The sequence below is a fragment of the Petromyzon marinus genome, unplaced genomic scaffold, assembly GCF_048934315.1.
Source record: "Petromyzon marinus isolate PM22_M1 ecotype Great Lakes invasive population unplaced genomic scaffold, UKy_Petmar_22M1.pri1.0 PM_G_Scaffold_145, whole genome shotgun sequence".
Taxonomy (NCBI): Eukaryota; Metazoa; Chordata; class Hyperoartia; order Petromyzontiformes; family Petromyzontidae; genus Petromyzon; species Petromyzon marinus.
The window spans coordinates 211,331-234,094 of record NW_027422701.1 but is presented as its reverse complement, the minus strand read 5'-3'; the positions used below and the strand labels follow the sequence as shown (position 1 = coordinate 234,094).

Genomic DNA, 22,764 nt, shown 5'->3' with positions numbered 1-22,764 from the left:
TGTTAAAGTCTCCCATAGACTTCAATGTTAAAGTGTCCCATTGACTTCAATGTTAAAGTCTCCCATAGACTTCAATGTTAAAGTCTCCCATAGACTTCAATGTTTAAGGCTCCCATAGACTTCAATGTTAAAGTCTCCCATAGACTTCAATGTTAAAGTCTCCCATTGACTTCAATGTTAAAGTCTCCCATAGACTTCAATGTTAAAGTCTCCCATAGACTTCAATGTTAAAGTCTCCCATAGACTTCAATGTTAAAGTCTCCCATAGACTTCAAAGAATATGGACACAGTAACCAACGTTATTTATTCACTCTAAGCCCTGCGCAGTTTTAATGAAGGTTATACCTGATTGTAAATCAAATGCTACTTCATTTAATTTCAAAGGCACAAACCAATAATGCTAATAAATAACAATGCGGGAATATAGATGAGTTCAAAATGAAAATGTGTTTTTTATTTGCAAGCTAACTGTATGAAAAATTACATCTGTTGAAGAAATAAATTACTTGCTCAAAGGATTAAATCACCTTCCATTACTCAATGCGCATCTCAGATTACTGTTTCTGTGACTAAAGACAATGCAAGTGATCATTGCTGAGATTTTTTGCCAAGATTTGTTCCACTTGCTTGTGTACAGTCTATATATATTACTTTCATGTTACTGTTTAAATAGAACGAAGACGTCGTAATGACCCAACACCACCTATTTCACGGCGTGACTCCACAGGTGAGCCAGGCGATAGGTTTAAGTTGTGCGTCTTCTCGACGATTGCCTTGACCTTTTCTAAGATTAGCCAAATAAGCGGATTCTTTACTCATCCATCCCTCGAAGTTGGCTGTATCACTTGGGGTAGCTAATGCCCACATTAGAATGAGCCAGCACCGTTTTTTTATGACAGACAGTAAAATAGAATGATGGATTGATCCATTGATATCAATATCGATTTCGCATTTAATTAAGCATGCATTGAATAGAATATGAAAACAATGGATTATTTGTATCTGAATGTTTATGCAATGGGCCCAAATTCACTACAATGTTATAAAAAACGGATAGATGATTTTATTTAAATTGCGGCAATTCATCTAATCACGAGGTGCAACTAGTGACATCATTGTTACACCTACATCAGAGAGCTACCTTGCATTTTCACTTAATTTGGATTCGACCAACTCTGAGAGTGAGATATAAGTAGCACATGTCAGATGACTGACACGCATTGAACTGCTCTAATGGAGCACAGGAATGTGCTGGTTAAGTGTGACCTCTTGAAGAGATGCCAGAAGATATTCTCGTGGTGTTTCTTGTGGCATCTTTACTAATTGAGACATCGATCTGCTGCCAGTAGGAATTTCCCTGCCTTGTGTATTGGCTTCGATATTACAATTCGGAACATAAATAGTTAAGCATTCAGAAAAATAGTAAAATAAAAAATACAACTGCACATTAAACATGTGCTCAGACACATTTGGCTAATCAGGGTGGAGTCTATTGTGAAACTGGCTGTTTGCTACTGGAAAATTGATTAAGTAACTGTACTCTTTGATTTACTGTAACCATCTCTGCGTAAAAACAAATTGCATTGTCTAAGGGTATCAGCTTTCCCTGTTCCTTGGCTGTTTGCTCACGGTTCTTCAAAATGTCACGGTTAGATCCGTGTTTAAACAAATAAGAGACACTGACCTTCAAAATGTCACGGTTAGATCCGTGTTTAAACAAATAAGAGACACTGACCTTCAAAATGTCACGGTTAGATCCGTGTTTAAACAAATAAGAGACACTGACCTTCAAAATGTCACGGTTAGATTCGTGTTTAAACAAATAAGAGACACTTACCTTCAAAATGTCACGGTTAGATCCGTGTTTAAACAAATAAGAGACACTGATCTTGAAAATGTCACGGTTAGATTCGTGTTTAAACAAATAAGAGACACTGATCTACAAAATGTCAGTTAGATTCGTGTTTAAACAAATAAGAGACACTGATCTTCAAAATGTCACGGCTCGATCCGTGTTTGCGACCTGAGCTCAAAACACAAAAGACACAAGGTGATGATGATGGTGGTGATGATGGTGGTGGTGACGATGGTTGTGATGTTGACGACGGCGGTGTTGGCGCTGACGATAGCGATGGCGGCGGCGGCGGTGGCGAGGAGCCTGCTTGCAGGCCTGCCTCACGGCTCCGTGTGTCTTGGAGGCAGCGGCAGGCCGTCAACACCGCTGCTGCCTCGTCAGTGACGACCGCACATCTCGGCCAGCGACCTGCGGCCGTGCCTGGTGGCCGCGCCCGTGGCCCTGTGCAGCGCCAGCGTGTGGCCACCGCCCTCCTCCTCCTCGCTCGCGACGAAGCCGACCGCGATCGCCGCCTCTCCTCCTCCCGATCCCTCCTCTTCCGACTCTCCCGAGCAAACGTGATGAAGGGCCGAAATGATGACGACGAGGAGGGGGACGATCACGAAGATGATGGTGAGGATGATGATGATCCACGGTAGACCACGTCCCGACTCCTCCGCTTCCTCCGCTCCTCCTGCGAGTGGAGAGAGACGGTGTGGGCAGAGAGCGCGGAGAGAGAGCAGAGAGAGAGGAGAGAGTGGTGAGAGGAGAGAGATAGAGAGGAGAGAACGTGGAGAGAGTGGAGAGAGAGAGAGGACAGAGTGGAGACAGATAGAGAGGAGAGAGATAGAGAGGAGAGAACGTGGAGAGAGGAGAGAGAAAGGAAAGAGTGGAGACAGATAGAGAGGAGAGCGAGTGGAGAGAGAGAGAGTGGTGAGTGGAGAGAGAGAGTGGTGAGTGGAGACAGATAGAGAGGAGAGAGAGTGGAGAGAGAGTGGTGAGTGGAGAGAGAGTGGTGAGTGGAGAGAGATAGAGAGGAGAGAGAGTGGAGAGAGAGTGGAGAGAGATAGAGGAGAGAGTGGTGAGTGGAGAGAGAGTGGTGAGTGGAGAGAGTGAAGAGAGAGTGGAGAGAGAGTGGTGAGTGGAGAGAGATAGAGAGGAGAGAGAGTGGAGAGAGAGTGGAGAGAGATAGAGGAGAGAATGGTGAGAAGAGAGAGAGTGGAGAGAGAGGACAGAGTGGAGAGAGACGGCGTGGGCAGAGAGCGTGGAGAGAGAGCAGAGAGAGGAGAGAACATAGAGAGTGGAGAGAGAGAGGACAGAGTGGAGACAGATAGAGAGGAGAGAGTGGAGAGAGTGGAGAGAGAGTGGTGAGTGGAGAGAGAGTAGAGAGAGAGTGGAGAGAGAGTGGAGAGAGTGGTGAGTGGAGAGAGAGTGGAGAGAGTGGAGAGAGTAGAGAGTGGAGAGAGTAGAGAGAGTGGAGAGAGTAGAGAGAGTGGAGAGAGAGTGGAGAGAGAGTAGAGAGAGAGTGGAGAGTGTGGAGAGAGTGGAGAGAGAGAGTGGCGTCTCTGCTAGTGGTATGTGAGAGAGAGAGAGACTCAGCGTCATCGCTGAGTCTCTCTCTCTCTCCTGCCGCCCCGGTTACCTTCCACTGTGACCTTGACGGATCGCGACCTCACCAGGCCCGGCACGGAGGGCGGCGAGGTGACGCACCGGGAGCGGCCGTCGCCGCCGCTCCCCCCGGACGGCCTCGCGTGCCGCGGGGCCGACGTGGCCCCGCCGGACACCGCCTCCCCGGCCTGAGGCACGTAGAGCGCCGGGAAGGCGACGGCCGTGAGGCTCCATGGAGCGTCGGGCGCTCTCTCTGCTACACCACCCCCCCCCCCCCCGGAACGCTCACCGACACGCGAACGCTCACCGACACGCGACGACGCGCCCACACGCGTCACCGCCAAGCGGCGGTGACGTCACCGCGGCGCTCGCGCCAGGCCGTGTGCACGTCGAGGCCACCACGTGAAGTGTCGAACGCCCGCGGGCAGGAGGTTCACGAGGCAGACCCAGCAGGTGCCACGGTGCCATGAGTCGACTGAGATGCCTTGCACGGTGCACCACCTGTACCCCCTACTGTGCCACTCACCTCATTCTCATCTTCGTAAATGTCACGCACCACCATCACCACCGTCACCACCGTCACCCCCACCGTCACCACCACCGTCACCACCACCGTCACCACCACCACCGTCACCACCACCGTCACCACCACCGTCACCACCACCGTCACCACCACCACCGTCACCACCGTCACCACCATCGTCACCACCACCGTCACCACCGTCACCACCACCGTCACCACCACCGTCACCACCGCCGTCTTTGTCTCCCCCGTGCTAGCGATGTTTACTACAAGTACTCATTAGAGGTTGAGTAGACCTAAGGGAGGCCCAGGACCGGTTCAGATAATCGCTATCACTGCTGTTGGCTGTGAGCGGGAATCAAACTCAGGTGGTGGTGGTGGTGGTGGCACGGTAGTGGTGGCACGGTGGTTATGGTGGTGACACGGTGGTGGTGGTGGCACGCTGGTGGTGGTGGCACGGTGGTGGTGGTGGCACGGTGGTGGTGGTGGTGACGGTGGTGGTGGTGGTGGTGACGGTGGTGGTGGTGACGGTGGTGGTGGTGGTGGCACGCTGGTGGTGGTGGCACGGTGGTGGTGGTGGTGACGGTGGTGGTGGTGGCACGCTGGTGGTGGTGGTGGCACGGTGGTGGTGGTGGCACGGTGGTGGTGGTGGCACGGTGGTGGTGGTGGTGGTGGTACGCTGGTGGTGGTGGTGGTGACGGTGGTGGTGGCACGGTGGTGGTGGTACGCTGGTGGTGGTGGTGACGGTGGTGGCACGGTGGTGGTGGCACGGTGGTGGTGGTGGCACGGTGGTGGTGGCACGGTGGTGGTGGCACGCTGGTGGTGGTGACGGTGGTGGTGGTGGCACGGTGGTGGTGGTGGTGGCACGGTGGTGGCACGGTGGTGGTGGTGGCACGCTGGTGGTGGTGGTACGCTGGTGGTGGTGCTGGTGGTGATCGTGACGCAGCGACTGGGTACCTCTGCGCACTTGTAGTCGGGTATCCCGGACGACGAGGGCGTGACCTGGGTCGCCCCGGCCGTGACCTGGGTCGCCCCGGCCGTGACCTGGGTCGCCCCGGCCGTGACCTGGGTCGCCCCGGTGGGGCCAAGCCTCACGTCTTCCGGGTCTGGCGAGGAGGACAGACGACAACCCCCCGCTGAAATCTCGATTTGAAGCTTTCGTGACTGCAAGGATTCATCTCCTTTGGTTCTTTCGGTAAAGTCACCACCACGTAGAATGAGAATAAAATAATAAATTGATAAAATAAAATAACGCGATAAAATTCTCACGACGTTTCGGGCACGACACAAGCGGCCTTCGTCAGGTGAAGGGACGAGACTGTCTGGACTGATGCTCCTGTTGTTTGTGGAGTGACTCATGCAGCTGGAGCTCCAGCGCTGTCCTCCAGACAGTCTCGTCCCTTCACCTGACGAAGGCCGCTTGCGTCGTGGCCGAAACGTCGTGAGAATTTTCATCGCGTCATTTTATTTCATCGATTTATTATTTTCATTCTCATTCTACGCGGCGGCGGCGACTTTTACCAAAAGGACCGAAGAAGACGACCGCCCGCTCACTCGCGGCCAAGCGGCGCCGTCCGCTCGCGACTTCCCCCCGAGGAGCCGCCGGCGGAGGAATCCGCGGAGCCGCGGGGCTCTCGGCGTGTCCCAGACGTCCAAGTCGGGGTCGCCTCCACCTCGTCTCGCGGTGACGACGACGACGACGATACAACGAGGTGGAACGGGTGGCACGAGGTGGGATGGGGTGGAACGACGATACAACGAGGTGGAACAAGGTGGAACGACGATACGAGGTGGAACGGGGTGGACGGGGTGGAACGAGCCGTCGCGCCCACCCCCACCGGGATTCCCCCAACGCGCGACGCGCGAGAGGCGACGGTTCAGCGCGAGGAAAGTCGTCCCCAGGCGACGTGGGTTCGACGCCTGGGCCAGGGCATCTCTCCCGCCTCGTAGCAGCAACAACAACAACAAAACAACAACAAAACAACAACACAAGAACAACACAACAACACAACAACAACAACAAAACAATAACAACACAACAACAAAACAACAACTCAAATAGTACAACACGCCATTCCATCCCGGGATGCCGCCTATTGTAGGTGCCACTGGTTCTTCACGTTCTGCAGCTATATATGCCACTGGTTCTTCACGTTCTGTAGATGTAGATGTCACTGGTTTTAAACGTTCTGCAGATGTAGATGCCACTGGTTCTTCACGTTCAGTAGATGTAGATGTCACTGGTTCTTCACGTTCTGCAGATGTAGATGCCACTGGTTCTTCACGTTCTGCAGATGTAGATGCCACTGGTTCTTCACGTTCTGTAGATGTAGATGCCACTGGTTCTTCACGTTCTGTAGATGTAGATGCCACTGGTTCTTCACGTTCTGTAGATGTAGATGCCACTGGTTCTTCACGTTCTGTAGATGTAGATGCCACTGGTTCTTCACGTTCTGCAGCTATAGATGCCACTGGTTCTTCACGTTCTGTAGATGTAGATGTCACTGGTTCTTCACGATCTGTAGATGTAGATGCCACTGGTTCTTCACGTTCTGTAGATGTAGATGTCACTGGTTCTTCACGTTCTGCAGATGTAAATGCCACTGGTTCTTCACGTTCTGTAGATGTAGATACCACTGGTTCTTCACGTTCTGTAGATGTAGATGCCACTGGTTCTTCACGTTCTACAGATGTAGATGCCACTGGTTCTTCACGTTCTGCAGATGTAGAAGCCACTGGTTCTTCACGTTCTGTAGATGTAGATGCCACTGGTTCTTCACGTTCTGTAGATGTAGATGCCACTGGTTCTTCACGTTCTGCAGCTATAGATGCCACTGGTTCTTCACGTTCTTTAGATGTAGATGTCACTGGTTCTTCACGTTCTGCAGATGTAGATGCCACTGGTTCTTCACGTTCAGTAGATGTAGATGTCACTGGTTCTTCACGTTCTGCAGATGTAGATGCCACTGGTTCTTCACGTTCTGTAGATGTAGATGCCACTGGTTCTTCACATTCTGCAGATGTAGATGCCACTGGTTCTTCACCTTCTTCAGATGTAGATACCACTGGTTCTTCACGTTCTGCAGATGTAGATGCCACTGGTTCTTCGTGTTCTGCAGATGTAGATGCCACTGGTTCTTCGCGTTCTGCAGATGTAGATGCCACTGGTTCTTCATGTTCTACAGGTGTAGATGCCACTGGTTCTTCACGTTCTACAGATGTAGATGCCACTGTTTCTTCACGTTCTGCAGATGTAGATGCCACTGGTTCTTCACGCTCTGCAGGTGTAGATGCCACTGGTTCTTCACGTTCTCCAGATGTAGATGCCACTGGTTCTTCATGTTCTGTAGATGCCACTGGATCTTCACTATCTGTAGATGTCACTGGTTCTTCACGTTCTGCAGATGTAGAAGCCAGTGGTTTTTCACGTTCTGCAGATATAGATGTCACTGGTTTTTCACGTTCTGCAGGTGTAGATGCCACTGGTTGTTCACGTTCTGCAGATGTAGATGCCACTGGTTCTTCACGTTCGGCAGATGTAGATGTCACTGGTTCTACACGTTCTGCAGATGTAGATGCCACTGGTTCTTCATTTTCTGCAAATGTAGATGCCACTGGTTCTTCACGTTCTTCAGATGTAGATGCCACTGGTTCTTCACGTTCTGCAGATGTAGATGCCTCTGGTTCTTCACGTTCTGTAGATGCCACTGGTTCTTCACGTTCTGTAGATGTAGATGCCACTGGTCTTCACATTCTACAGATGTAGATGCCACTGATTCTTCACATTCTGCAGATGTAGATGCCTCTGGTTCTTCACGTTCTGTAGATGTAGATGCCACTGGTTGTTCATGTTCTACAGATGTAAAAGCCACCACCGCCATCTATTGCGTGGCGGTTGAACTTACAACTCTCGTTCCGAACAGGCAACTGGACTTACAAACAGGTTTGAGCGTCTCTCTGAACGTTCAAAAGTCAAATGTTCATAGGCAGTGGTAGTCTCTGTGTTTAATTTGACCTTAACCCAATAAGATGGTCCGTCAGGCATGTATTTTCTGTTGTGCACGTCACACACATTTGTCTGTTGTGCACGTCACACGCGTTCGTTGTGCACCGGCGTCTGCCTGGTGTCCCGTGTACTCACAATGCAGCCCCACGTGGATCGTCTCCGAGGCAAAGGCCTCGCTCCTGCCGCCCGGCATCGTGTAGTTCACCACGCAGCGGTACCCGGCTCCCACATCCCGCTCCTCCGGTTTGTAGCTCAGGACGGATGTCACGGCGAAGGTGCCGTTGGCCTCCGTCGCTACCGTCCGCGTCACTTTCACGTCTAGCCACGCGCACGCATGCAAAGACAAAGATCCCCCGTGTGGACTTCAACAGACCGTTGGGACAAGTGCTGTTAGCGAGTGGCAGCCCGGCACGACACGCGAGGGGGTGGGCGGCCAGCACCACGCCCCGCCAGCTTTGTCCCCGCGGCGCTAGCGATGTTTACTCACTGCACCACGTAATAGTGTACACTATGCAATACACGGCACTATAGCAGACGTATTCACCAACAGATACATTAACCGACAGATACATTCACCAGCAGATACATTCACCAGCAGATACACTAACCAACAGATATATTCACCAACAGATACATTAACCAACAGATACATTCACCAGCAGATATATTCACTGGCAGATACATTAACCAACAGATATATTCACCAGCAGATATACTTACCAGGTGATGGCAAAAGGGGCAGGGAAGTCTTGTACCAGGTGATGTGGGGCTCTGGGTAAGCGTTGTGCACGAAACATTTACCAATCTGCACGAGAGGGAAACAGACCAACACACACAACAAAGAACCCCTGTATAGCCTTAACAGACTGTAGGGGCAAGTGCTGTTAGCGAGCACCTATAAAGGCCGGAACGGTACACGAGGGGGTGGGTGGCCAGCACCACGCCCGACCGCCTTTGTCTCCCTAGTGGCAATGTTTACACACCGCACCAGGTACTCATTTGAGGCTGAGTCGACCTAGGGGAGGTCCGGGACCGGTTCAGATAATCGTCACTGGTGTTGGCCGTGAGCGGGAATCGAACCCGGATCGCCAGGTTCATAGCGCAGCGCGCTAACCGCTACACTACCGCTCCTCACTCACACATAGACACTCACACAGAGACACACACAAACACTCACACACAGAGACACTCACACACAGAAACACACACAGACCAACACACACAACAAAGACAAAGAACCGATGTATAGCCTTAACAGACTGTAGGGGCAAGTGCTGTTAGCGAGCACCTATGAAGGCCAGAACGGCACACGAGGGGGTGGGTGGCCAGCACCACGCCCGGTCGCCTTTGTCTCCCCGGTGCTGGCGATGTTTTTACGCACCGCACCAGGTATTTGAGGCCGAGTCGACCTAGGGGAGGCACAGGAACCGGTTCAGATCATCGTCACCGGTATTGGCCGTGAGCGGGAATCGAACCCGGGTTGCCAGGGTAGTAGCGTTGTCCACGTCGGGATCGAACCCACGACCTCCTGCGTACCAGGCGAGGTAGTCGACATCCCCCTAACCAAAACTAAACCACGTTTGAATCTACGCACGAATCGGTGGCGTCTACAGCACAGCTGTTGGCGTGCGGCCGTTTTCGCGAAGGGGACGCCGTGAAGGTAAAAAAAAAACCAACCCTTAAATGACCGTCAGCGGACGGTGCAGCAGGAATTTGAAATAAAAAAATGTCAACGTATTCTAGATTTAAAGCTTTCGTGACTGCAAGGATCTCCATACTCTTTGGTTCTATTCGGTAAAGTCACCACGTAGGTAAAAAAGTAAAACAACAAAAAATCACGACGTTTCGGCCACAACACAAGCGGCCTTCATCAGGTGAAGGGATCAGGCTGTCTCGAGGACAGTGCTGGAGTGAAACACAGCCACGCTCAGACCGCGACCTTTAAGCGTGGCTGTGTTTCACTCCAGCACTGTCCTCGAGACAGCCTGATCCCTTCACCTGACGAAGGCCGCTTGTGTTGTGGCCGAAACGTCGTGATTTTTGTTTTATTTTTTACCTACGTGGTGACTTTACCGAATAGAACCAAAGAGAATGTCAACGTAGGCCAAGGGCTCACCTCGTGGCGCTGTCCGTTGAGCAGCACGGGCCGCTTGCTCGCCGTCACGGCCACCGTGGGGGCCGCTGGAAGGGAAGCGAGGGGAGGGGCCGTCCCGTGCGTCAATTTGTCGCGGGGCCGTCATCGGCCACTTGCTCCTGAGTCCGACCTCACTCCGAAATGTGGCCGGGTAGTGCGTCATGTATAGTAGCAGCAGTGTGCACGCCGTGCAACGCGTGTGGAATCGACGGGAGTGAAGTTGGACTTACGGGCAAAATAGACTAACGAACGTGGACCCTCTGGATCCCGGCTTGTTCGTATGTGGGTAACGTTCGTAAGAAGTAACGTCGGTAAGTAGTAGAGACCACGCAAAAATATTCGCGAGTGAGTCACTGTGGTAACGTTCGTAAGTAGAGGCGTCACGCAGTAACGTTCGTAAGCAGGGGAGCCCTCGTAATGTCCACTAAGGAGTCTCCGTAGCAACGTCCGTAAGTAAGGGGAGCCCTCGTAATGTCCACTAAGGAGTCTCCGTAGCAACGTCCGTAAGTAAGGGGAGTCCTCGTAATATCCACTAAGGAGTCTCCGTAGCAACGTCCGTAAGTAAGGGGAGCCCTCGTAATGTCCACTAAGGAGTCTCCGTAGCAACGTCCGTAAGTAAGGGGAGCCCTCGTAATGTCCACTAAGGAGTCTCCGTAGCAACGTCCGTAAGTAAGGGGAGTCCTCGTAATGTCCACTAAGGAGTCTCCGTAGCAACGTCCGTAAGTAAGGGGAGTCCTCGTAATGTCCACTAAGGAGTCTCCGTAGCAACGTCCGTAAGTAAGGGGAGTCCTCGTAATGTCCACTAAGGAGTCTCCGTAGCAACGTCCGTAAGTAAGGGGAGTCCTCGTAATGTCCACTAAGGAGTCTCCGTAGCAACGTCCGTAAGTAAGGGGAGTCCTCGTAATGTCCACTAAGGAGTCTCCGTAGCAACGTCCGTAAGAAAGGGGAGTCCTTATAATGTCCACTAAGAGGTCTCCGTAGCAACGTCCGTAAGTAAGGGGAGTCCTCGCAATGTCCACTAAGGAGTCTCCGTAGCAACGTCCGTAAGTAAGGGGAGTCCTCGCAATGTCCACTAAGGAGTCTCCGTAGCAACGTCCGTAAGTAAGGGGAGCCCTCGTAATGTCCACTAAGGAGTCTCCGTAGCAACGTCCGTAAGTAAGGGGAGCCCTCGTAATGTCCATAAGTAAGGGGAGTCCTCGCAATGTCCACTAAGGAGTCTCCGTAGCAACGTCCGTAAGTAAGGGGGGTCCTCGTAATGTCCACTAAGGAGTCTCCGTAGCAACGTCCGTAAGTAAGGGGAGTCCTCGTAATGTCCACTAAGGAGTCTCCGTAGCAACGTCAGTAAGTAAGGGGAGTCCTCGCAATGTCCACTAAGGAGTCTCCGTAGCAACGTCCGTAAGTAAGGGGAGTCCTCGTAATGTCCACTAAGGAGTCTCCGTAGCAATGTCCGTAAGTAAGGGGAGTCCTCGTAATGTCCACTAAGGAGTCTCCGTAGCAACGTCCGTAAGTAAGGGGAGTCCTCGCAATGTCCACTAAGGAGTCTCCGTAGCAACGTCAGTAAGTAAGGGGAGCCCTCGTAATGTCCACTAAGGAGTCTCCGTAGCAACGTCCGTAAGTAAGGGGAGTCCTCGTAATGTCCACTAAGGAGTCTCCGTAGCAACGTCCGTAAGTAAGGGGAGTCCTCGCAATGTCCACTAAGGAGTCTCCGTAGCAACGTCCGTAAGTAAGGGGGGTCCTCGCAATGTCCACTAAGGAGTCTCCGTAGCAACGTCCGTAAGTAAGGGGAGCCCTCGTAATGTCCACTAAGGAGTCTCCGTAGCAACGTCCGTAAGTAAGGGGAGCCCTCGTAATGTCCATAAGTAAGGGGAGTCCTCGCAATGTCCACTAAGGAGTCTCCGTAGCAACGTCCGTAAGTAAGGGGGGTCCTCGTAATGTCCACTAAGGAGTCTCCGTAGCAACGTCCGTAAGTAAGGGGAGTCCTCGTAATGTCCACTAAGGAGTCTCCGTAGCAACGTCAGTAAGTAAGGGGAGTCCTCGCAATGTCCACTAAGGAGTCTCCGTAGCAACGTCCGTAAGTAAGGGGAGTCCTCGTAATGTCCACTAAGGAGTCTCCGTAGCAATGTCCGTAAGTAAGGGGAGTCCTCGTAATGTCCACTAAGGAGTCTCCGTAGCAACGTCCGTAAGTAAGGGGAGCCCTCGTAATGTCCACTAAGGAGTCTCCGTAGCAACGTCCGTAAGTAAGGGGAGTCCTCGTAATGTCCACTAAGGAGTCTCCGTAGCAACGTCCGTAAGTAAGGGGAGTCCTCGCAATGTCCACTAAGGAGTCTCCGTAGCAACGTCCGTAAGTAAGGGGGGTCCTCGCAATGTCCACTAAGGAGTCTCCGTAGCAACGTCCGTAAGTAAGGGGAGCCCTCGTAATGTCCATAAGTAAGGGGAGTCCTCGCAATGTCCACTAAGGAGTCTCCGTAGCAACGTCCGTAAGTAAGGGGGGTCCTCGTAATGTCCACTAAGGAGTCTCCGTAGCAACGTCCGTAAGTAAGGGGAGTCCTCGTAATGTCCACTAAGGAGTCTCCGTAGCAACGTCAGTAAGTAAGGGGAGTCCTCGCAATGTCCACTAAGGAGTCTCCGTAGCAACGTCCGTAAGTAAGGGGAGTCCTCGTAATGTCCACTAAGGAGTCTCCGTAGCAATGTCCGTAAGTAAGGGGAGTCCTCGTAATGTCCACTAAGGAGTCTCCGTAGCAACGTCCGTAAGTAAGGGGAGCCCTCGTAATGTCCACTAAGGAGTCTCCGTAGCAACGTCCGTAAGTAAGGGGAGCCCTCGTAATGTCCACTAAGGAGTCTCCGTAGCAACGTCCGTAAGTAAGGGGAGCCCTCGTAATGTCCATAAGTAAGGGGAGTCCTCGCAATGTCCACTAAGGAGTCTCCGTAGCAACGTCCGTAAGTAAGGGGGGTCCTCGTAATGTCCACTAAGGAGTCTCCGTAGCAACGTCCGTAAGTAAGGGGAGTCCTCGTAATGTCCACTAAGGAGTCTCCGTAGCAACGTCAGTAAGTAAGGGGAGTCCTCGCAATGTCCACTAAGGAGTCTCCGTAGCAACGTCCGTAAGTAAGGGGAGTCCTCGTAATGTCCACTAAGGAGTCTCCGTAGCAATGTCCGTAAGTAAGGGGAGTCCTCGTAATGTCCACTAAGGAGTCTCCGTAGCAACGTCCGTAAGTAAGGGGAGTCCTCGCAATGTCCACTAAGGAGTCTCCGTAGCAACGTCAGTAAGTAAGGGGAGCCCTCGTAATGTCCACTAAGGAGTCTCCGTAGCAATGTCCGTAAGTAAGGGGAGTCCTCGTAATGTCCACTAAGGAGTCTCCGTAGCAACGTCCGTAAGTAAGGGGAGCCCTCGTAATGTCCACTAAGGAGTCTCCGTAGCAACGTCCGTAAGTAAGGGGAGTCCTCGTAATGTCCACTAAGGAGTCTCCGTAGCAACGTCCGTAAGTAAGGGGAGTCCTCGCAATGTCCACTAAGGAGTCTCCGTAGCAACGTCCGTAAGTAAGGGGGGTCCTCGCAATGTCCACTAAGGAGTCTCCGTAGCAACGTCCGTAAGTAAGGGGAGCCCTCGTAATGTCCATAAGTAAGGGGAGTCCTCGCAATGTCCACTAAGGAGTCTCCGTAGCAACGTCCGTAAGTAAGGGGGGTCCTCGTAATGTCCACTAAGGAGTCTCCGTAGCAACGTCCGTAAGTAAGGGGAGTCCTCGTAATGTCCACTAAGGAGTCTCCGTAGCAACGTCAGTAAGTAAGGGGAGTCCTCGCAATGTCCACTAAGGAGTCTCCGTAGCAACGTCCGTAAGTAAGGGGAGTCCTCGTAATGTCCACTAAGGAGTCTCCGTAGCAATGTCCGTAAGTAAGGGGAGTCCTCGTAATGTCCACTAAGGAGTCTCCGTAGCAACGTCCGTAAGTAAGGGGAGCCCTCGTAATGTCCACTAAGGAGTCTCCGTAGCAACGTCCGTAAGTAAGGGGAGCCCTCGTAATGTCCACTAAGGAGTCTCCGTAGCAACGTCCGTAAGTAAGGGGAGCCCTCGTAATGTCCATAAGTAAGGGGAGTCCTCGCAATGTCCACTAAGGAGTCTCCGTAGCAACGTCCGTAAGTAAGGGGGGTCCTCGTAATGTCCACTAAGGAGTCTCCGTAGCAACGTCCGTAAGTAAGGGGAGTCCTCGTAATGTCCACTAAGGAGTCTCCGTAGCAACGTCAGTAAGTAAGGGGAGTCCTCGCAATGTCCACTAAGGAGTCTCCGTAGCAACGTCCGTAAGTAAGGGGAGTCCTCGTAATGTCCACTAAGGAGTCTCCGTAGCAATGTCCGTAAGTAAGGGGAGTCCTCGTAATGTCCACTAAGGAGTCTCCGTAGCAACGTCCGTAAGTAAGGGGAGTCCTCGCAATGTCCACTAAGGAGTCTCCGTAGCAACGTCAGTAAGTAAGGGGAGCCCTCGTAATGTCCACTAAGGAGTCTCCGTAGCAACGTCCGTAAGTAAGGGGAGTCCTCGTAATGTCCACTAAGGAGTCTCCGTAGCAACGTCCGTAAGTAAGGGGAGTCCTCGCAATGTCCACTAAGGAGTCTCCGTAGCAACGTCCGTAAGTAAGGGGGGTCCTCGCAATGTCCACTAAGGAGTCTCCGTAGCAACGTCCGTAAGTAAGGGGAGCCCTCGTAATGTCCACTAAGGAGTCTCCGTAGCAACGTCCGTAAGTAAGGGGAGCCCTCGTAATGTCCATAAGTAAGGGGAGTCCTCGCAATGTCCACTAAGGAGTCTCCGTAGCAACGTCCGTAAGTAAGGGGGGTCCTCGTAATGTCCACTAAGGAGTCTCCGTAGCAACGTCCGTAAGTAAGGGGAGTCCTCGTAATGTCCACTAAGGAGTCTCCGTAGCAACGTCAGTAAGTAAGGGGAGTCCTCGCAATGTCCACTAAGGAGTCTCCGTAGCAACGTCCGTAAGTAAGGGGAGTCCTCGTAATGTCCACTAAGGAGTCTCCGTAGCAATGTCCGTAAGTAAGGGGAGTCCTCGTAATGTCCACTAAGGAGTCTCCGTAGCAACGTCCGTAAGTAAGGGGAGCCCTCGTAATGTCCACTAAGGAGTCTCCGTAGCAACGTCCGTAAGTAAGGGGAGTCCTCGTAATGTCCACTAAGGAGTCTCCGTAGCAACGTCCGTAAGTAAGGGGAGTCCTCGCAATGTCCACTAAGGAGTCTCCGTAGCAACGTCCGTAAGTAAGGGGGGTCCTCGCAATGTCCACTAAGGAGTCTCCGTAGCAACGTCCGTAAGTAAGGGGAGCCCTCGTAATGTCCATAAGTAAGGGGAGTCCTCGCAATGTCCACTAAGGAGTCTCCGTAGCAACGTCCGTAAGTAAGGGGGGTCCTCGTAATGTCCACTAAGGAGTCTCCGTAGCAACGTCCGTAAGTAAGGGGAGTCCTCGTAATGTCCACTAAGGAGTCTCCGTAGCAACGTCAGTAAGTAAGGGGAGTCCTCGCAATGTCCACTAAGGAGTCTCCGTAGCAACGTCCGTAAGTAAGGGGAGTCCTCGTAATGTCCACTAAGGAGTCTCCGTAGCAATGTCCGTAAGTAAGGGGAGTCCTCGTAATGTCCACTAAGGAGTCTCCGTAGCAATGTCCGTAAGTAAGGGGAGTCCTCGTAATGTCCACTAAGGAGTCTCCGTAGCAACGTCAGTAAGTAAGGGGAGTCCTCGCAATGTCCACTAAGGAGTCTCCGTAGCAACGTCCGTAAGTAAGGGGAGTCCTCGTAATGTCCACTAAGGAGTCTCCGTAGCAATGTCCGTAAGTAAGGGGAGTCCTCGTAATGTCCACTAAGGAGTCTCCGTAGCAACGTCCGTAAGTAAGGGGAGCCCTCGTAATGTCCACTAAGGAGTCTCCGTAGCAACGTCCGTAAGTAAGGGGAGTCCTCGTAATGTCCACTAAGGAGTCTCCGTAGCAACGTCCGTAAGTAAGGGGAGTCCTCGCAATGTCCACTAAGGAGTCTCCGTAGCAACGTCCGTAAGTAAGGGGGGTCCTCGCAATGTCCACTAAGGAGTCTCCGTAGCAACGTCCGTAAGTAAGGGGAGCCCTCGTAATGTCCACTAAGGAGTCTCCGTAGCAACGTCCGTAAGTAAGGGGAGCCCTCGTAATGTCCATAAGTAAGGGGAGTCCTCGCAATGTCCACTAAGGAGTCTCCGTAGCAACGTCCGTAAGTAAGGGGGGTCCTCGTAATGTCCACTAAGGAGTCTCCGTAGCAACGTCCGTAAGTAAGGGGAGTCCTCGTAATGTCCACTAAGGAGTCTCCGTAGCAACGTCAGTAAGTAAGGGGAGTCCTCGCAATGTCCACTAAGGAGTCTCCGTAGCAACGTCCGTAAGTAAGGGGAGTCCTCGTAATGTCCACTAAGGAGTCTCCGTAGCAATGTCCGTAAGTAAGGGGAGTCCTCGTAATGTCCACTAAGGAGTCTCCGTAGCAACGTCCGTAAGTAAGGGGAGCCCTCGTAATGTCCACTAAGGAGTCTCCGTAGCAACGTCCGTAAGTAAGGGGAGTCCTCGTAATGTCCACTAAGGAGTCTCCGTAGCAACGTCCGTAAGTAAGGGGAGTCCTCGCAATGTCCACTAAGGAGTCTCCGTAGCAACGTCCGTAAGTAAGGGGGGTCCTCGCAATGTCCACTAAGGAGTCTCCGTAGCAACGTCCGTAAGTAAGGGGAGTCCTCGTAATGTCCCCGAAGCAATGTCCGTAAGTAAGGGGAGTCCTCGTAATGTCCACTAAGGAGTCTCCGTAGCAACGTCCGTAAGTAAGGGGAGTCCTTGTAATGTCCACTAAGGAGTCTCCGTAGCAACGTCCGTAAGTAAGGGGAGTCCTCGTAATGTCCACTAAGGAGTCTCCGTAGCAAAGTCCGTAAGTAAGAGGGGTCCTCGTAATGTCCACTAAGGAGTCTCCGTCGCAACGTCCGTAAGTAAGGGGGGTCCACGTCGTAGGGGACGTCCCCCCCCCCCCCACAGCGCGTCATTCTAAAGTGAGTAGCCCCGACCGTGAGCTCGCTTACAAAACAGCCGCACTCTTGTGGTCGCCTCTGCCACGCCGGCCCGCCCCGCAAACACCTGGCAGATGAAGTCTCGCTCATCCGCAACCACCGTCGCGTCCAGCGCCAGTGCGGAATCATCGCGTTGGGCATCAATGCGGTCCGTGTAGCCGGTGTCCCCGTCGGCCACGAAGCGACGTAAGTCGCAGTACGATATCCTCACTCGCGAAGTTGTCGAAGTCTGCGCCGGGGGGGGGTTTGGCGACGGCGGTCGGGCGGATGACAGCGTGGTGAGTCTATGGGTAGCAGTGGGGAGTCTATGGGTGGCCGTGGTGAGTCTATGGGTAGCAGTGTTGAGTCTATGGGTAGCAGTGTTGAGTCTATGGGTAGCAGTGCTGAGTCTATGGTGCAGTGTTGAGTCTATGGGTGGCAGTGTTGAGTCTATGGGTAGCAGTGGTGAGTCTATGGGTGGCAGTGTTGAGTCTATGAGTAGCAGTGGTGAGTCTATGGGTAGCAGTGTTGAGTCTATGGGCAGTGTTGAGTCTATAGTTGGCAGTGCTGAGTCTATGGGTAGCAGTGTTGAGTCTATGGGTAGCAGTGTTGAGTCTATGGGTAATGTTGAGTCTATGGGTAGCAGTGTTGAGTCTATGAGTAGCAGTGGTGAGTCTATGGGTGGCAGTGTTGAATCTATGGGTAGCAGTGTTGAGTCTATGGGTAGCAGTGTTGAGTCTATGGGTAGCAGTGTTGAGTCTATGGGCAGTGTTGAGTCTATAGTTGGCAGTGCTGAGTCTATGGATAGCAGTGCTGAGTCTATGGTGCAGTGTTGAGTCTATGGGTGGCAGTGTTGAGACTATGGGTAGCAGTGCTGAGTCTATGGTGCAGTGTTGAGTCTATGGGTGGCAGTGTTGAGTCTATGGGTAGCAGTGTTGAGACTATGGGTAGCAGTGCTGAGTCTATGGTGCAGTGTTGAGTCTATGGGTGGCAGTGTTGAGTCTATGGGTAGCAGTGGTGAGTCTATGGGTGGCAGTGTTGAGTCTATGAGCAGCAGTGGTGAGTCTATGGGTAGCAGTGTTGAGTCTATGGGTAGCAGTGTTGAGTCTATGGGTAATGTTGAGTCTATGGGTAGCAGTGTTGAGTCTATGAGTAGCAGTGGTGAGTCTATGGGTGGCAGTGTTGAATCTATGGGTAGCAGTGTTGAGTCTATGGGTAGCAGTGTTGAGTCTATGGGTAATGTTGAGTCTATGGGTAGCAGTGTTGAGTCTATGAGTAGCAGTGGTGAGTCTATGGGTGGCAGTGTTGAATCTATGGGTAGCAGTGTTGAGTCTATGGGTAGCAGTGTTGAGTCTATGGGCAGTGTTGAGTCTATAGTTGGCAGTTCTGAGTCTATGGATAGCAGTGTTGAGTCTATGGGTAGCAGTGTTGAGTCTATGGGTAATGTTGAGTCTATGGGTAGCAGTGTTGAGTCTATGAGTAGCAGTGGTGAGTCTATGGGTGGCAGTGTTGAATCTATGGGTAGCAGTGTTGAGTCTATGGGCAGTGTTGAGTCTATGGGTAGCAGTGTTGAGTCTATGGGTAGCAGAGTTGAGTCTATGGGTAGCAGTATTGAGTCTATGGGTAGCAGTGTTGAGTCTATGGGCAGTGTTGAGTCTATAATTGGCAGTGCTGAGTCTATGGGTAGCAGTGTTGAGTCTATGGGTAGCAGTGTTGAGTCTATGGGTAATGTTGAGTCTATGGGTAGCAGTGTTGAGTCTATGAGTAGCAGTGGTGAGTCTATGGGTGGCAGTGTTGAATCTATGGGTAGCAGTGTTGAGTCTATGGGCAGTGTTGAGTCTATGGTGCAGTGTTGAGACTATGGATGGCAGTGTTGAGTCTATGGGCAGTGTTGAGTCTATGGATGGCAGTGCTGAGTCTATGGGTAGCAGTGTTGAGTCTATGGGTAGCAGTGCTGAGTCTATGGGTAGCAGTGTTGAGTCTATGGGTGGCAGTGTTGAGTCTATGGTGCAGTGCTGAGTCTATGGTGCAGTGTTGAGTCTATGGGTGGCAGTGTTGAGTCTATGGTGCAGTGTTGAGACTATGGGTAGCAGTGTTGAGTCTATGGGCAGTGTTGAGTCTATGGGTAGCAGTGTTGAGTCTATGGGTGGCAGTGTTGAGTCTATGGGTAGCAGTGTTGAGTCTATGGGTGGCAGTGCTGAGTCTATGGGTGACAGTATTGAGTCTATGGGCAGTGGTGAGTCTATGGGTGGCAGTGTTGAGTCTATGGGTGGCAGTGTTGAGTCTATGGGTAGCAGTGTTGAGTCTATGGTGCAGTGTTGAGTCCATGGGCAGTGTTGAGTCTATGGGTGGCAGTGTTGAGTCATTTGCTCACCGTACGTAGCCGCCCGTGACAAGTGGAGGTGTGCGGGGTGGGGTGGCGGTACTCACGATGTACCACTGAGTGACCACGCCGCTAGCCACGGAGACGTTGTACGTGCAGGGGACCACCAAAGGGCGTCCCAGTTCCACCTCGACCAGCGGCCTCACGGAGATGGAGATCGCTGCATGGCCACCTGCCACGATCACCGCACGCAGACTCCTAGTGTAGTGTATAGTGTAGTGTATAGTGTAGTGTATAGTGTAGTGTGTAGTGTATAGTGTAGTAGTATAGTGTATAGTGTAGTGTATAGTGTAGTGTAGTGTATAGTGTAGTGTATAGTGTAGTGTATAGTGTAGTGTATAGTGTAGTGTATAGTGTAGTGTATAGTGTAGTGTAGTGTATAGTGTAGTGTGCAGTAGTGTATAGTGTAGTGTATAGTAGTGTAGTGTATAGTGTAGTGTATAGTGTAGTGCATAGTAGTGTAGTGTATAGTGTAGTGTATAGTGTAGTGTATAGTAGTGTAGTGTATAGTGTAGTGTATAGTGTAGTGTATAGTAGTGTAGTGTATAGTAGTGTAGTGTATAGTGTAGTGTATAGTAGTGATGCCGCCGCTGTGCACTGCAGTGTGACGACGTACATGATGGCGATCATCACCTTGCAAGGAGGAGAAGGAGGCGAGGAGGAGGAGCAGCACCACCAGACACCGTGGCAACATTTGGTCGGCACCGTCCTCGCTGCAGATTGTGGAGCCGTCAAACCACCGTGGCCTTCCCGTCGCTAGTCCTAGTGTAAGTATTAAACGCGACGCATTTCACGATACACGTCGAGCGGTCCTCCACTCACAACGGAGATGCGTTACGACGACCCTCATCGCAGGTCTAAAATATCGTTAAGTCTAAGATGGCCTTGGCCTACCCGGGAGTCTTAAAGAATGGTGAATATTTAGCAAGACAGAGTTATTTACAGTACCCTACTGTGTAAACTATATACTGTATGTATTTATTAATTACAATACTGTATTGCACAGTAAAATGTAAAGTAAAAAAACAAGGTAAATTCTTCGCCTACCTAGGTCAACTGCAATTTAATAGAAAGTTTATTCAGGAAACAAACCTATCTGCTATAAAAAAAACTTTTAACGCGCATTTAACGTATAGTATCGTGCTAACCCTAACATGAAATCGCTAAACGTACCATACTCTACGTACCGTACTCCACGTACCGTACTCTACGTACCGTACTCTACGTACCGTACTGTACGTACCGTACTCTACGTACCGTACTGTACGTACCGTACTCTACGTACCGTACTGTACGTACCGTACACTACGTACCGTACTCCACGTACCGTACTCCACGTACCGTACTCTACGTACCGTACACGCACTGAACGTATCGTAACGTATCGCATTCTGCTGCACTCGCCAAGATTCGTACCTCGTAGTACGCCGCTGCGTTTGCCTGCCGCGCGAAGGTGAAAAAATTAAACGGAAAAAAAATATCTTCTTCAGTTCTTTCGGTAAAGTCACCACCACGTAGAATGAGAATAAAATAATAAAATAAAACAATAAAATTCTCACGACGTTTCGGCCACAACACAAGCAGCCTTCTTCAGGTGAAAGGAACAGACCTGTCGGACGACAGAGCCTCTTCTCTGTTCACAGAGCTACATTGTAGCTCTGTCGTCCCGACAGGTTTGTTCCTTTCACCTGAAGAAGGCCATTTGGGTCGTGGCCGAAACGTCGTGAGAATTTTATCGTTTTATTTTATTACTTTATTCTCATTCTACGTGGCGGTGACTTTACCGAAAGAGCCAAAGAGGATGAACCCTCACGGTCACGAAAGCTTTAAATTGAAACGCAAAAAAAATAATCAAATTAAATCACGACGTTTGACGGAAGCAACGCGAAGTGTGGTTCCACCGCTGGGGAGCAACTGGGCCGGCGGTCCCCTCTCGTCACACCCCCCCCCACGAACTCACGCACGCCCCACTAAACACCCACACGCACGCCCCACTAAACACCCACACGCACGCCCCACTAAACACCCACACGCACGCCCCACTAAACCTCCACACGCACGCCCCACTAAACACCCACACGCACGCCCCGCTAAACACCCGCACGCACGCCCCACTAAACACCCACACGCACGCCCCACTAAACACCCACACACACGCCCCACTAAACACCCACACGCATGCCCCACTAAACACCCACACGCACGCCCCACTAAACACCCACACGCACGCCCCACTAGACACCCACACGCACGCCCCACTAAACACCCGCACGCACGCCCCACTAAACACCCGCACGCACCCCCGTAGGGTCTCGAGGAGGGATCTACCCGGCACGATGGGTCTTCACCCGAGGGCCCCCGCTAGCGGGGACGTCCCGCGGTTTCCCCGGACCGGGAAATTGTCCGAGCCCCCCCCAGACCGAATTAAACGGCGGCCCCCCCTAAAAGGGGGCGTAGAGCTTGACAGGGCCGGCGGCGACGAAGCACGCGCAGCACGGGGGACGGTGACCCGAGGCGAGCTCCCTGCGGCAGGGCGCACGGCGGCGTGGGAGGGAACGGCCCCTAGGCGGACAGGAGGAGGATCTGAGAGAGCGAGGGACCGAGGGGACTGTCGGCGAGTCGGCGGTGGCGGGGGAACGCAGAGCGCTCAAAACGTTCGCGGGAAGGACACGTGACCCGGGGATTGACGGGCTTTGAGAACGTAACGGGGCAAATTGGGATCGGGGTTCTTCTGGAGCGGCGAGAGAGAAGACCAGCCGCCCTCGGCGGTCCGCGGGGGACGCCTCCGGGGCCGGGTTCGGCCGACGACGACCGCCCGGGGCAAAGTCTCCGAGGCTAGCGTCTTCCCCCAACAACGCCCCCCCCGCCGGCACGCAGCTGGAAAGGCGAGCGAGCACGGGCGGCCGATCCGGGCCCAGTTCGCGGCGAGCCCCAGCCGGGGGGACGGTCGCTCTCCGCCGAGGGGAGGCAGCAAGAGGTCAGGGCGCGGTCCGCAGGGAGCCGGCTGGAGGGGAGGCCCGCAAGCCAAGGGGTCGCTATTCACGCCGGGAGTAAAAACCTTGGGGCAGGGTTGGCCGGCCGACGCATTGCGCGTGAAGAGGACTCAAAGGAGCGGTGGGACAGCGATCGGCGTCACCGCTGTGCGTGTGGGCGACTCCGATCAGTGCGGGTACCACGTGATCCCACGTACTAACTAAATAATTAAATAGGCGACCGCTATTTATTTTTTAATTAATTGATTCCGAGCCGCCGGGCGGCTTGT

General features: G+C 52.4%; 1 protein-coding gene across 1 annotated transcript; it reads right to left on the bottom strand.

Moving 5' to 3' along the window:
- Window positions 1–428: 428 nt before the first annotated feature.
- On the bottom strand, window positions 429–20,263 carry LOC142910484 (basal cell adhesion molecule-like). Its single transcript, XM_076060004.1, has 9 exons — window positions 20,136–20,263; window positions 19,550–19,674; window positions 17,153–17,369; window positions 10,088–10,152; window positions 8,692–8,776; window positions 8,107–8,289; window positions 4,923–5,071; window positions 3,477–3,630; window positions 429–2,528 (listed from the first exon to the last, which is right to left on the bottom strand). Exons 1-9 carry the CDS (start codon window positions 20,194–20,196, stop codon window positions 2,233–2,235), a joined length of 1,335 nt encoding a protein of 444 aa, XP_075916119.1. The 5' UTR covers window positions 20,197–20,263; the 3' UTR covers window positions 429–2,232.
- Between the last annotated feature and the right edge of the window lie 2,501 nt (window positions 20,264–22,764).

Excerpts from the sequence above, each read along its gene's own strand:
- LOC142910484 (XM_076060004.1), bottom strand. The coding sequence starts at position 20,196 with ATGTTGCCACGGTGTCTGGTGGTGCTGCTCCTCCTCCTCGCCTCCTTC. Across the intron at positions 17,370-19,549 it reads TGGTCACTCAGTGGTACATC|ACTTCGACAACTTCGCGAGT; the intron begins GTGAGTACCGCC and ends CCCCCGGCGCAG. Across the intron at positions 10,153-17,152 it reads CACAAGAGTGCGGCTGTTTT|CGGCCCCCACGGTGGCCGTG; the intron begins GTAAGCGAGCTC and ends CTTCCCTTCCAG.